The 15,691-nt window shown below is 37.7% G+C and overlaps 1 protein-coding gene across 1 annotated transcript in view; it reads left to right on the forward strand.

Annotated features, from left to right (window-relative positions):
- The window catches only part of LOC129487942 (cilia- and flagella-associated protein 47), a 477,840-nt gene that overhangs the window by 332,109 nt on the left and 130,040 nt on the right, over positions 1 to 15,691 (forward strand). The window contains exon 49 of the mRNA XM_055289494.2: positions 113 to 224. Within this exon, the coding sequence (XP_055145469.1) occupies positions 113 to 224 (112 nt within the window). The remainder of the gene's footprint in view (positions 1 to 112; positions 225 to 15,691) is intronic.

Below are 15,691 nucleotides of genomic sequence, written 5' to 3' on the forward strand. Positions count from 1 at the left end.
GTTCCATGCTTTAACTTGTTACAGTAATTTCATGTAGTGTAATGTAGTAAAGCATAGAAAAATATTTTATGTTGATACTACATAATTCTTGTTTTTGAATTATCTCTTATAGGTAACTACAGATCTTCCGATAGTGTGGGGAAATCCACAAATTACTGTACACCCTTATAAAGAAATTCTGTACCTGATTCATGTGCGCCCTTGGAAACGTGGTATATTGAAAGGTATAAAATCCATTAATAAAATATTAGTCATTTTCCTACTACACTAGGATGGAAATATGATGAGACAAATAGAAATGCAATTTGTATTTCCACTTTCTATTAAATGACTCAGAAGAAAATTTAATTTTATATTTCAGTCATTTGCTTTCTAAATAATCAGGGCTTTGATGCATACATTTTATGTCTAGTGCTATATTATCTTGGCCATTTATTCAAATTTATTTGTGAAACAAATTTCTATAAATGAAAATATTTAATTAAGGGTATTTACATTTAAAATGTGATAAATACTTTCAAATAGTTATACCCGTGTGTCAACCCAATGACATTTTAAGAGAATGTTTATTTACAGGACTGGATATTATAAAAACATTCACATGCACTTACTTGATATATGAAAAATAAGTTAAAGGTTTGATATATGTGAATTTTTTTCCTTTATCTTCCCTTGTCTGTCATAAAGTATTTATTTATGCAGATTTCCCCAATGGTCCCAGAACAGAATTACTTACATGGGAATAGGAGGGAGAGGTGTTCCTGTTACTTTTTGAAGGGAGAGGGGTAAGAAGTGATAGAAGAGTAATAGCTAGTACTGAGGGATTATGATTCATCAAAGGAATAAGTTGTCCTATTTGAGAGAAAATTAAATTCCCTATGGTAGTTGGATACTGTTGAGGAAATTATTATAATGTAGGTAAGTGGATACAACTTTAGAAATGTAGAAAGTATATACATATACACATATTCTTTCTACACTTACATATGTAGCAGTATCTACTGCTCCTTGTATGTACTAGCCTCTCATCCCTGCTTACCTCAACAAAGTGTTTGAGGGAAGGGTTTATATCTAGTATAGAAGCGATAGAGAGCTGCTGCAAAGAAGAAAGTGCAGAGAGCATACCGGATGCCTATGCTATTAAAAAGCAGAAGGGAAATTTCAGAGTGCCAACCACAATGATCCAATTATTACCACTGTAATAGAATTTATGTAGGAAGAAACAGCTGCCAATCCCCAATCACCACTTCTAGTGTGCTTAACCTCAAATGTCAACACAACAAAAATCGTTAGCATCTTCTGAAATCCTCCCCTTGTTTTTGAGATGTTTAGATTTACAAACCCCATTAATAAGTCCTCATCTGACAGGTAAATTTGAGCTATAATGTCTCTAGTCCAAACATTTCAATAAAGTAACATATTTTACTATTTTTTAGGTAATCCATAAGAAGTGAATTGATTTAAAGAAATTTAAATTTTAGTTTTCATTTTAATTGTCATTGACAGTCCTAGCAATTGGTATATTTTCCTTAATTTTAGAGTTTTAACTAGTCTTTCGTAAAAGGCAGCAAGTCATTCAGAATTGGCATAATTAGTTTTGATAAAACATAGTGAATTTCCGTTTCCTGTTCTATAGAAAGCAGTGAGTTCTACTATTTATGAGAAGAAACACATAAGAAACCACAAACTGTGAAACATCGTTGAATTCGTAATGTTTATAGCTACCACAAAGCCCCTGGTCTGTGAATCAAACTCTTAAAGTTATTGGAATAGACTTACGAAAAATTAAATAATTAGATTTGGCAGGCCTTTCCTTTGTTTAATCTTTTTTGTTGTTGGTGGTTTTAGCAGCTTTTGTGACATCACAATATTTCAATACATATTTTTACGATTCAGATATGGACTATTAACATGTTGGTTTGAAAGAATTTAGAACGTATTTGGTGAAGTTAAATGCAGCTCAGGATACATTGTTAAGTGACGATGAATTAGGTTAATGTTTCTGGCTATACAAACCATTTTACAGGCTTCATAATTTTGAAAAATATTTACAAGACGTGATCATGTTAGCTCTTCCCAGGGCAGTGCCTTAGAGTTAAATTAATTGTCCCATTATGCTTTGGAAAAAACAGCCTGTAAAAGGGATCCTAGCTCTAATTTTTACTGATATTACTATTGGAAGACTTAAACTATAAATTAAACAGTGTAAATACAATTACTTCTGAACAGCTGCTAACTAATCAGAAGTGATATAAAGAAAACTAGATTGTAAAAATTTCACATGTATGAGAATTTTCCTGCTTTTGCTGGTTAAAGAACCGTATCCATGTATGTGTGCATGCATGTGTACACACGTGTGTATGTATCAGATACTTTTTAAAAATTTTGTGTTCATTTTCAATTCTATTCTTGATTATATAATAATTATTTACTACAGACCTATAATTTGGAAAGCTTTATAAACATAGTAGTTATGAACAAAGCTGACATTCAACTAATTATGCTTTGCTTATTGAAATATTGTAAAAACTGATCTTTTCTTATATGTTGGCAAATATTCAGTTGTTTGAGCTCCACTGTCAAGTAACTTTCGCCAGTCCAGACACCACAGCCCCTCACCCAGATCTCTTGGAACCTCCCAACAATTTAGCAGCTACTAAAGTGTTAACACATAAAGCATCAGGATGCCTCAGGACCTAGATCAGGTGTCTTTTCTGGTTGGTCAGTATTGGGATAAAGGTTTGTTAATTATTTTAAATATTACCACTATATCTAAATGTGAATATCATGTAGCTCCTTATTCCTGACAATTCACATCTGGTGGTGGAAACAGGTATCCATAAATCATCTCAATCTAGGTATGCTTTGATATATCTAAGGTTTAATTATAGCACTGGGGAGCCTGATGGAAGGAAATATTAATCCCAACAATGGGGGTCTGAGAGGGCTTCACAGGGGATGGTGGGTTTGATCTGAACCTTGAAGGATATGGCAGGGGGTTTGGGAAACTTTCCAGCAGGAGAAATACCCTTATTGAAAACACAGAGAAGACAGTTTCTGTAAATTAAAAAGTGATGGGTGTGTTTGGAGTGCATGTGTGAGGTAGGGAATGCAGAGTGACATACAATTAGCAATGCAGGTAGACATTTTAGGGCAGAGTTTTGTTTTACTTATTGCACTTGGAGCCATTGAAGTTTGCTGAGGAGGCAAGAGGTATAAGTCAACTGAGTTTGAAAAAGAGAAATCTGGAGGTAACATATAAAACAGACAGGAGGGGTGAGATAGACCAGTAAGATCTGGGAGATCATTTAGGGGTCTTTGACAATATCCAAGGTAATCAGTTCTGTGTACCCACTCCCAAAAGCAAACCCTAAGGCAAGAGTTTAATTGTAAGTAGTTAATCTGAGAGGTGACCAGGAGAATCACACTAAGTAAATGGGGAAGTGGGATGCTGGAGGGAGAAAGCCAATAAGTAAGAAAGCTAGTTATCAGATTACTGCTGAAAACTGAGGGACCTCACTGGGACCTTCAGAAAGAATTGTCCTACTGAAGGGCAAGGGAGTTGGAGTATTTATCAGTTAATCCCTAATTGATTAAAGTTTTCTCTTAGGTCAGAGATCTGTAACAGTGAGTTCCCACAGGCAAAGAATTGTAGGAAACCACTGATGTGTATAGGAACTCTCTGCAGGGGGGATTTTTGTGAGGGCACTGACAGCATGTACTAATGTTACACCAATATTATATTTGGTATGTTTGTTGGTAGAAAGAAATGTTGGGAACTGGATGGATTCGGAATTTTCTTTTTTTTTTTCTTTTTTTTTTTTTTTTATTATACTTTAGGGTTTTAGGGTACATGTGCACAATGTGCAGGTTTGTTACATATGTATCCATGTGCCATGTTGATTTCCTGCACCCATTAATTCGTCATTTAGCATTAGGTGTATCTCCTAATGCTGTCCCTCCCCCCTCCCCCCACCCCACAACAGTCCCCGGAGTGTGATGTTCCCCTTCCTGTGTCCATGAGTTCTCATTGTTCAATTCCCACCTATGAGTGAGAACATGCGGTGTTTGGTTTTTTGTCCTTGCGATAGTTTACTGAGAATGATGTTTTCCAGTTTCATCCATGTCCCTACAAAGGACACAAACTCATCATTTTTTATGGCTGCATAGTATTCCATGGTGTATATGTGCCACATTTTCTTAATCCAGTCTATCGTTGTTGGACATTTGGGTTGGTTCCAACTCTTTGCTATTGTGAATAGTGCCGCAATAAACATACGTGTGCATGTGTCTTTATAGCAGCATGATTTATAGTCCTTTGGGTATATACCCAGTAATGGGATGGCTGGGTCAAATGGTATTTCTAGTTCTAGATCCCTGAGGAATCGCCACACTGACTTCCACAATGGTTGAACCAGTTTACAGTCCCACCAACAGTGTAAAAGTGTTCCTATTTCTCCACATCCTCTCCAGCACCTGTTGTTTCCTGATTTTTTAATGATGGCCATTCTAACTGGTGTGAGATGGTATCTCATTGTGGTTTTGATTTGCATTTCTCTGATGGCCAGTGATGAGGAGCATTTCTTCATGTGTTTTTTGGCTGCCTAAATGTCTTCTTTTGAGAAGTGTCTGTTCATGTCCTCTGCCCACTTTTTGATGGGGTTGTTTGTTTTTTTCTTGTAAATTTGTTTGAGTTCATTGTAGATTCTGGATATTAGCCCTTTGTCAGATGAGTAGGTTGCAAAAATTTTCTCCCATTGTGTAGGTTGCCTATTCACTCTGATGATAGTTTCTTTTGCTGTGCAGAAGCTCTTTAGTTTAATGAGATCCCATTTGTCGATTTTGGCTTTTGTTGCCACTGCTTTTGGTGTTTTAGACATGAAGTCCTTGCCCACGCCTATGTCTTGAATGGTATTGCCTAGGTTTTCTTGTAGGATTTTAATGGTTTTAGGTCTAACATATAAGTCTTTAATGCATCTTGAATTAATTTTTGTATAAGGTGTAAGGAAGGGATCCAGTTGCAGCTTTCTACATATGGCTAGCCAGTTTTCCCAGCACCATTTATTAAATAGGGAATCCTTTCCCCATTTCTTGTTTTTGTCAGGTTTGTCAAAGATCAGATAGTTGTAGCTATGCGGCATCATTTCTGAGGGCTCTGTTCTGTTCCATTGATCTATGTCTCTGTTGTGGTACCAGTACCATGCTGTTTTGGTTACTGTAGCCTTGTAGTATAGTTTAAAGTCAGGTAGCGTGATGCCTCCAGCTTTGTTCTTTTGGCTTAGGATTGACTTGGCGATGCGGGCTCTTTTTTGGTTCCATATGAACTTTAAAGTAGTTTTTTCCAATTCTGTGAAGAAAGTCATTGGTAGCTTGATGGGGATGGCATTGAATCTATAAATTACCTTGGGCAGTATGGCCATTTTCACGATATTGATTCTTCCAACCCATGAGCATGGAATGTTCTTCCATTTGTTTGTATCCTCTTTTATTTCATTGAGCAGTGGTTTGTAGCTCTCCTTGAAGAGGTCCTTCACATCCCTTGTAAGTTGGATTCCTAGGTATTTTATTCTCTTTGAAGCAATTGTGAATGGGAGTTCACTCATGATTTGGCTCTCTGTTTGTCTGTTATTGGTGTACAAGAATGCTTGTGATTTTTGTACATTAATTTTGTATCCTGAGACTTTGCTGAAGTTGCTAATCAGCTTAAGGAGATTTTGGGCTGAGACAATGGGGTTTTCTAGATATACAATCATGTCATCTGCAAACAGGGACAATTTGACTTCCTCTTTTCCTAATCGAATACCCTTTATTTCCTTCTCCTGCCTGATTGCTCTGGCCAGAACTTCCAGCACTATGTTGAATAGGAGCGGTGAGAGAGGGCATCCCTGTCTTGTGCCAGTTTTCAGAGGGAATGCTTCCAGTTTTTGCCCATTCAGTATGATATTGGCTGTGGGTTTGTTGTAGATAGCTCTTATTATTTTGAGATACGTCCCATCAATACCTAATTTATTGAGAGTTTTTAGCATGAATGGTTGTTGAATTTTGTCAAAAGCCTTTTCTGCATCTATTGAGATAATCATGTGGTTTTTGTCTTTGGTTCTGTTTATATGCTGGATTACATTTATTGATTTGCGTATGTTGAACCAGCCTTGCATCCCAGGGATGAAGCCCACTTGATCGTGGTGGATAAGCTTTTTGATGTGCTGCTGGATTTGGTTTGCCAGTATTTTATTGAGGATTTTTGCATCAATGTTCATCAAGGATATTGGTCTGAAATTCTCTTTTTTGGTTATGTCTCTGCCAGGTTTTGGTATCAGGACGATGCTGGCTTCATAAAATGTGTTAGGGAGGATTCCCTCTTTTTCTATCGATTGGAATAGTTTCAGAAGGAATGGTACCAGTTCTTCCTTGTACCTCTGGTAGAATTCAGCTGTGAATCCATCAGGTCCTGGACTCTTTTTGGTTGGTAAGCTATTGATTATTGCCACAATTTCAGAACCTGTTATTGGTCTATTTAGAGATTCAACTTCTTCCTGATTTAGTCTTGGGAGGGTGTATTTGTCAAGGAATTTATCCATTTCTTCTAGATTTTCTAGTTTATTTGCATAGAGGTGTTTGTAGTATTCTCTGATGGTAGGCTGTATTTCTGTGGGATCGGTGGTGATATCCCCTTTTTCGTTTTTTATTGCATCTATTTGATTCTTCTCTCTTTTCTTCTTTATTAGTCTTGCTAGCGGTCCATCAATTTTGTTGATCTTTTCAAAAAACCAGCTCCTGGATTCATTAATTTTTTGAAGGGTTTTTTGTGTCTCTATTTCCTTCAGTTCTGCTCTGATTTTAGTTATTTCTAGCCTTCTGCTAGCTTTTGAATGTGTTTGCTCTTGCTTTTCTAGTTCTTTTAATTGTGATGTTAGGGTGTCAATTTTGGATCTTTCCTGCTTTCTCTCGTGGGCATTTAGTGCTATAAATTTCCCTCTACACACCGCTTTGAACGTGTCCCAGAGATTCTGGTATGTTGTGTCTTTGTTCTCGTTGGTTTCAAAGAACATCTTTATTTCTGCCTTCATTTCATTATGTACCCAATAGTCATTCAGGAGCAGGTTGTTCAGTTTCCATGTAGTTGAGCGGTTTTGACTGAGTTTCTTAATCCTGAGTTCTAGTTTGATTGCACTGTGGTCTGAGAGACAGTTTGTTATAATCTCTGTTCTTTTACATTTGCTGAGAAGAGCTTTACTTCCAACTATGTGGTCAATTTTGGAATAGGTGTGGTGTGGTGCTGAAAAAAATGTATATTCTGTTGATTTGGGGTGGAGAGTTCTGTAGATGTCTATTAGGTCCACTTTATGTAGAGCTGAGTTCAATTCCTGGATATCCTTGTTAACTTTCTGTCTCGTTGATCTGTCTAATGTTGACAGTGGGGTGTTAAAATCTCCCATTATTATTGTGTGGGAGTTTAAGTCCCTTTGTAGGTCACTGAGGACTTGCTTTATGAATCTGGGTGCTCCTGTGTTGGGTGCATATATATTTAGGATAGTTAGCTCTTCTTGTTGAATTGATCCCTTTACCATTATGTAATGGCCTTCTTTGTCTCTTTTGATCTTTGTTGGTTTAAAGTCTATTTTATCAGAGACTGGGATTGCAACCCCTGCCTTTTTTTGTTTTCCAGTTGCTTGATAGATCTTCCTCCATCCCTTTATTTTGAGTCTATGTGTGTCTCTGCACGTGAGATGGGTTTCCTGAATACAGCACACTGATGGGTCCTGACTCCTTATCCAGTTTGCCAGTCTGTGTCTTTTGATTGGAGCATTTAGCCCATTTACATTTAACGTGAATATTGTTATGTGTGAATCTGATCCTGTCATTATGATGTTAGTTGGTTATTTTGCTCGTTAGTTGCTATAGTTTCTTCCTAGCCTCGATGGTCTTTACAATTTGGCATGTTTTTGCAGGGGCTGGTACCGGTTGTTCCTTTCCATGTTTAGTGCTTCCTTCAGGAGCTCTTTTAGGGCAGGCCTGGTGGTGACAAAATCACTCAGTGTTTGCTTGTCTGTAAAGTATTTTATTTCTCCTTCACTTATGAAGCTTAGTTTGGCGGGATAGGAAATTCTGGGTTGAAAATTCTTTTCTTTAAGAATGTTGAATATCGGCCCCCACTCTCTTCTGGCTTGTAGAGTTTCTGCTGAGAGATCAGCTGTTAGTCTGATGGGCTTCCCTTTGTGGGTAACCCGTCCTTTCTCTCTGGCTGCCCTTAACATTTTTTCCTTCATTTCAACTTTGGTGAATCTGACAATTATGTGTCTTGGAGTTGCCCTTCTCGAGGAGTATCTTTGTGGCGTTCTCTGTATTTCCTGAATCTGAATGCTGGCCTGCCTTGCTAGATTGGGGAAGTTCTCCTGGATAATATCTTGCAGAGTGTTTTCCAACTTGGTTCCATTCTCCCCATCATTTTCAGGTACACCAATCAGATGTAGGTTTGGTCTTTTCACATAGTCCCAAATTTCTTGGAGGCTTTGTTCATTTCTTTTTATTCTTTTTTCTCTAAACTTCCCTTCTCTCTTCATTTCATTCATTTCATCTTCTATCAGCGATACCCTTTCTTCCAGTTGATCGCATCTGCTACTGAGGCTTCTGCATTCTTCGCGTAGTTCTCGAAACTTGGCTTTCAGCTCCATCATCTCCTTTAAGCCCTTCTCTCCATTGGTTATTCTAGTTATCCATTCTTCTAATTTTTTTTCAAAGTTTTTAACTTCTTTGCTATTGTTTTGAATTTCCTCTCGTAGCTCAGAGTAGTTTGATGGTCTGAAGCCTTCTTCTCTCAACTCATCAAAGTCATCCTCCATCCAGCTTTGTTCCGTTGCTGGTGAGGAACTGCGTTCCTTTGGAGGAGGAGAGGTGCTCTGTTTTTTAGAGTTTCCAGTTTTTTTGGTCTGTTTTTTCCCCATCTTTGTGGTTTTGTCTACTTTTTGTCTTCGATGATGGTGATGTACAGATGGGTTTTTGGTGTGAATGTCCTTTCTGTTTGTTAATTTTCCTTCTACCAGACAAGACCCTCAGCTGCAGGTCTGTTGGAGTTTACTAGAGGTCCACTCCAGACCCTGTTTGGCTGGGTGTCAGCACCGGTGGCTGCAGAACAGCGGATTTTCGTGAGACCACAAATTCAGCTGTCTGATAGTTCCTCTGAAAGTTTTGTCTCAGAGGAGTACCCGGTTGAATGAGGTGTCAGTCTGTCCCTACTGGGGGGTTGCCTCCCAGTTAGGCTGCTCAGGGGTGAGGGACCCACTTTAGGAGGCAGTCTGTCCGTTCTCAGATCTCCAGCTGCGTGCTGGGAGAACCATTACTCTCTTCAAAGCTGTCAGTCAGACAGGGACATTTAAGGCTGTGGAGGTTCTCGCTGAGTTTTTGGTTGTCTGTGCCCTGCCCCCAGAGGTGGAGCCTACAGAGGCAGGCAGGCCTCCTTGAGCTGTGGTGGGCTCCACCCAGTTCGAGCTTCCTGGCTGCTTTGTTTACCTAAGCAAGCCTGGGCAATGGCGGGCGCCCCTCCCCCAGCCTCGTTGCCGCCTTGCAGCGTGATCTCAGACTGCTGTGCTAGCAATCAGCAAGACTCTGTGGGCACGGGACCCTCCGAGCCAGGTGCAGGACACAATCTCCTAGTGTGCCGTTTTCCAGGCCCGTTGGAAAAGCACAGTATTAGGACGGGACTGACCCGATATTCCAGGTGCTGTCTGTTTCCCCTTTCTTTGACTAGGAAAGGGAACTCCCTGACCCCTTGCGCTTCCCGAGTGAGGCAATGCCTCGCCCTGCTTCGGCTCGCGCACAGTGCGCTTCACCGACTGTCCTGAACCCACTGTTAGGCACTCCCTAGTGAGATGAAACCGGTACCTCAAGCAGAAATGCAGAAATCACCAGTCTTCTGTGTCGCTGGGGCTGGGCTGGATTTGGAATTTTCAAGGCAGCCTGCAGTGATCTACGATCAGGTTCCAATTGTGCCTGTGTGGAGGTTTGTTTTAAATGCCTGTTTGGCCATGGAACCAAAAGTGAAGATGTACCATTCTAAATCAGAGTTAGGGCAGAACAAACTAGGCAATGATAATGAATTAAGAAACAGAGGGACAGCTTCAAGAGAAATAAAGAGGGAAAATGGTGCTGTAACAGGTTGAGTTTCCAGGAAATCAGATTCCGAGATAGGAGGTTAGAATACAGGACATTTATTAGGGAAAGTGTTATGAGCAACACTTGTGGGAAAAAAAGGTAAGAAAGTATATTTAGCAAGGGTAGAAACTTAGCTCTGGCGTAGGCCCACTGAAGGCTTCAGCCAACTCATTAAGGCCCCTGAAGCTGGGATGGCCCTTCAGCGTTGTCCCGAGTTGGGAGAAAGAGACTAGACCTTCACAGTACTGTGTTGATCAGTCATTGAAAGCGGGCTACATGTGGAAGGAAGTTTGACCTTGAGTGAAGCTCTTATTTTTTTTTCAAGCAAGGCAATGCATAAAGAGGGCTGACCTGATGGCCATCTTCCAGCATTATATCCAGTAGCTATGGGAGTAAGTTCCTCATTCCTGAAAAGATATATAATTAGTGCATTTTAGTGTCTTCCACAGTTGTCTTTGATGAAAATTGAATATGTAAAAGAAAGGAGAAAATAGAGTCAAATGTACTTCGGACAGTAAGCAACTCTAAGCAAAGTGAGACCAATAACTGTGAGGGGGAAGTAATCAGAAGGGTAAGTTTACTGCTTAGGAATGAAAGCCTAGTTCTATCTTGACTTCAAAGTTATCTTTTTATGTCATTAAGTTTCAGAAGAAAATGACAGTATAGAATAAGTAAACCTAGATATAAAAACATATAACGTTAAGGAGAAACAAACAAACAAATCCAAGCAAAAATCACCATGTTTGCAGGTGCGAGAGAAATAAAGTGTTAATGACTGAATGCAATAAAACACGATTGCTTAATTCTTTCTTTTGTAACTACAAAATGACCTATCTGGTATAGATAAATATGAAAATGCAAAAAGCTATTATTGCTGTTCATTATTACAGGATTAGTGTGTAACCAACTGTAGACACAGAGTATTGGCCTGTTGCTTATTTGCAGTGGTGAAATATGCAAATAAATTTTCATTTATCTTAGCTAGCAGCTGTTTTGTTTTGCACAAGACTAGTATATAGGTGAAGGTGAGTAGGCCTTAGTGGTGATTATATACTTTATTAGTAGTAATTCTTAATTTTATTTTGATTGCAACCACATAGTATGATTCAGAAACATGATTTAGAGATGGCTGTGAAGATGCATGTTCACAACATAAAGCAACTAATTTGTAATGTAGCACTAGCAAAATAACTTGTAAGTGTAAGAGTTCAGACTGCATAATTTGGTATAGCTTACATATCATTTTCCTAATAATTGGCTCCAGTTGTTCGTTAATAATCTACAGAGACCTCATGTCTCTGGCATGACATTTCTGAGCTCTGTATGAAGATGTCATTAACCAGCTTAGCTTTTTTCAGCTTGTGAACATCAGGGTTAAACTACAACTTTAAAAAACATGTTTTACAAACAACAAACAGGGAACTGTGTAAACTTGTAAAGATACTTCTAGGGACCCCTTTCTATGTCTAGAGCTAGGAAGCTAAATAATTAATTTGGGGCTTGGTGATCCAAAAATATGTGAAAACTGTACCCCAAACCATGCAAATGTGAGCTCTTTAACTAATGATTTTGCTCTTTGATTCTCATTTATGGTCCCTAAAGCCAAGATTCCAGCCACTACTGAGTAGCACATGTTCCAGAACAAGTGTCATCTCCAGTGATGACCCACTACAGTAGATTCATGCTGTTTTAGTTTCTGTGTGTTTAACTTAAAATTTTCAGTTGAGAGAGGATTCTCTGAATATCTTTCCAACATATTATAAAAATGGAAACCCATAAATATTTTTAAAGGCTTTTATTTTATTGTTAACTAGTGCAGTTGATTTTTTAAAGCCTTAGTATAGGACTTCATAATTATCTCTTGTGAACTTCTACATGTAAGCAACAAATACACTTTCATCTCCAAGGAAAAAGTTTTTAGAATTTCTTACAGTCATCGATGATGTTTTATTCGTGAACCTGAAGGACATAAAAAGAGGGGGTAGAACTCAGTAATCGAGTATCTTCCCTTTGCCCACAGGATTGATGGAAGGGCAACAGAGAAAGGATATAACAAGAATAATTTATTGAATTATGAGCCATTTAAACATATGAACAAAACCAGGATAGAAGACTTTAATATATTGATCATGGCCTGGTGGCCTAAAACTATCTCCAAACATTACACAACAAGAATATTTTCTTTTTCTTTTTTCTTTTTTTTTTTTTTAATTGAGACAGGGTCTCACCCTGTTGCCCAGGCTAGAGTTCAGTGGTGTGAACATGGCTTACTGTAGCTTCGACCTCCTGGACTCAGCAATCCTCCCTCCTCAGCCTCCCATGTAGTTGGAACAACAGTTGTGCACCACCATGCCTGGCTGTTTTTGAATTTTTTTAACATATGGAGCCTGACCATGTTGCTCAGGCTGCTCTTGAACTCCTGGGCTCAAGCAACTTACCTGCCTTGGGTTCCCAAAGTGCTGAGATTATAGGCGTGAGCCACCACACCTGGCCAACAAGAATGTTTGCACACAGTATGTACTTTGTGCACTTACAGTGGCAAGTCTTTGGATTTTATATAACCCTACACGGACTCAGTTCACTGTAGTCACCAAGGTGCTTTAAATATTTTTACTCCATACTAAAAAACTAAATACAAAGGACCAAAGGGTTTCCAGTCATATTAGTAGTCTTCGTTTCTACCTTGAACATTCATGCTATAGTAGTGTGAAATTCTCTTATTATCCATGACCCTTAGTAGCCTGGTAGCTCCAGCAAATAAGTAAGAATGATCAATTTTGATTTTGTCAAAATTCGGCTTGTATTTTGTTTAATAGCACCCAAAAGTGCTTTCTTACTTGCTGAAAAATTATTGTGTTCATTAACACAACCATAAACTTTGTACTTGTTTATGTATAGAGAACATTCATTTCTAAAAATTTGCAATTTGGAACTTGCCACACTGGATGGGATCTTTTCATGACACTGGCATAAGAAAGCTTCATTCAAATCGCAAACAAGCTTTTAGTTCACTTTTGTAAAAGATCCCCAAAGCAATAGAGTTAGCTTGAGAAATATGAAGTTTTGTTTTTATTCAACACTAAATATATCCATAGTAGGCTTATTTTGTCTTTACTTTCATAAAACAATTTTTAGATATTACTTTCTAGAATATAAAGAAATAATTTTCTTTACAATGAGAGCTCTTTAATATTTATTATTTTTATTCTGGAATATAAGCCAAGCTACATTTAAATATCCTGAATAAGCCATCTTTGATTTTTGACATTTAATTGATGCACAACTATTTTCAGGGCTTCAAACAAGAATATTGTAGCAATTGAGGATAACTTTACATAAAATGTAGTTTCAGTGTGAGTTTATATATCTTAGGAATATGTAATATTTTCTCAAATAAATGCAGCCTTTTAAAAATGAAAGGCCACCATCGACATATAATTATTTTTCTATATTTCCATGTTACATAAATAAAAGACTCTGGTTATGTGCCTGATACCACTTTTAGGCTGTAGAACCTCAGCCAGGTTATTCCATCCCCAGAGCATCCATTTCTTTATCCACAGAAATGCAATATAAATACTTTCTCTATCACCTGTTGCTGTGTCATCAATGGGTGATAGCACTGTGAAGCCCCTAACATAGAACATGCAGAAGGTAGTAAACAAATATTCTTATTATTTTATGCAATTTGACACACATCACTTCAACTACCAATATTATCCTTCTCTAACTGTGTAATCTTGGGTAATTTACTTAACCTCCCTGAATGTCAGGTTTTTTTGTTTGTGAAATATAGATAATATTTAGACTTTCGGGGTGGCTATGGGAATTAAATGGAAATATATGAAAAGTGTTAATTTAGTAGGTGTTCAATTAATGTTGATTGCTCTTATTTAAAACACTAACTGTCAACTCTACCCATCTGCCCCTCACATTTGGAAAAAGTCATTTCCAACATTGAAAAAGATCATTTAGGGGCATAATTTGCACAAAATCACTGTGTTTATTAAAATTTATCTTTTATTCTTTAAATGTAGCAAGTCCTAGAAAAAAATCTGTGAGAAACTGGCTTAGGGGTTGCATGATACAAATGTAAAAATATACCATTTACATATATATTTGCAAAATATATAAATATATGTATGTATGTAGTATTTGAGGCTTATTAGAATTTTGCTTACAATTGTCAGTTTCATTTTTATGTCTCCTAGTAACTATTGAAAGATGCACGATTTCTTTATTAATAATAACTATTAACAGCAACTACATATACTTCTCTAATCCCCTAACAGTATTTGATATAGGTACTATTATTTTCTTTGTTGTACCAAGAAGGAAACTAAGTCACAGAGAGCTTCATTTTTTAGTCACGTCGTTTGTCAATGGCAGAGCTGGAATTCGAACCTGGGAAGTTTGACTCCAAAGTATTTGCTCTGCATCACTCTACCACATTGTCTCTCTATTCATTTTTTTTGCCTTTTCTACTTTTATTTTAGATTCAGGGAGTACCTGTGCAAGTTTGTTACATGGGTAAATTGCATGTTGCTGAGGCTTGGTGTGCAAGTGACTTTGTCACCAAGGTATTTAGCATAGTACCCGAGAAGCAGCCTTCCAACCGATGCCCTTCTCCCGCTTTCCCCCTCAAGCAGTTCCCAGTGTCTATTGCTCCCATCTTTGTGCCCATGTCTATTCAGTCTTTAGCTCCCATTTGTGAGAACATGTGATATTTGTTTTTCTGTTCCTGTGTTAGTTTGCTCAGGATAATGGCATCCAGATGCATCCATGTTGCTTCAAATGACACAATTTCATTCATTTTTATGGCTACACAGTGTTCCATGGGTGTGTGTGTGTGTGTGTGTGTATAACATTTTCTTTATTCAGTACACTCTTGATGGTCATCTTGGTTGATTCCATGTCTTTGTTATTGTGCATAGCCCTGCGATAAACAATATGAGTACATAAATTCTTTTGATAGAACTATTTACTTATTTCCCTTTGGATATATGCCAAATAGTGGGATTGCTGGATCAAATGATAGTTCAAAATTCTTTAAGAAGTATCCAAACTGCTTTCCACAGTGGCTGAACTAACTTACGTTCTCACCAACAATGTATAAGTGTTCCCTTTTCTTCACAGCCTCACTAGCATCTATTATTTTCTGACTTTTTAATAATAACCATTCAGATTGGTGTGAGATGGTATCTCATAGAGTTTTCGATTTACATTTATCTAGTATTTAGTTAATGATCAGCATTTTTTCATATATTTGTTGGTTACATGTTTGTCTTCTTTTAAGAAGTGTCCGTTCATGTGTTTAGCTACATTTTAATGGGGTTGTTTGTTTTTTGTGTATTGATTTAAGTTACTTATAGATTTTGGATATTAGACCTTTGTTGAATGCATACTTTGCAAATATTTTCTCCCATTCTGTAAGTTGTCTGTTTAATCTGTTGTCTGTTTCTCTTGCTGTGCAGAAACGTTTTACTTTAATTAGGTCCCGCTTGTCTGTTTTTGGTTTTGTTGCAATTGCTTTTGGTATATT

Source organism: Symphalangus syndactylus, chromosome 8, assembly GCF_028878055.3.
Source record: "Symphalangus syndactylus isolate Jambi chromosome 8, NHGRI_mSymSyn1-v2.1_pri, whole genome shotgun sequence".
Taxonomy (NCBI): domain Eukaryota; kingdom Metazoa; phylum Chordata; class Mammalia; order Primates; family Hylobatidae; genus Symphalangus; species Symphalangus syndactylus.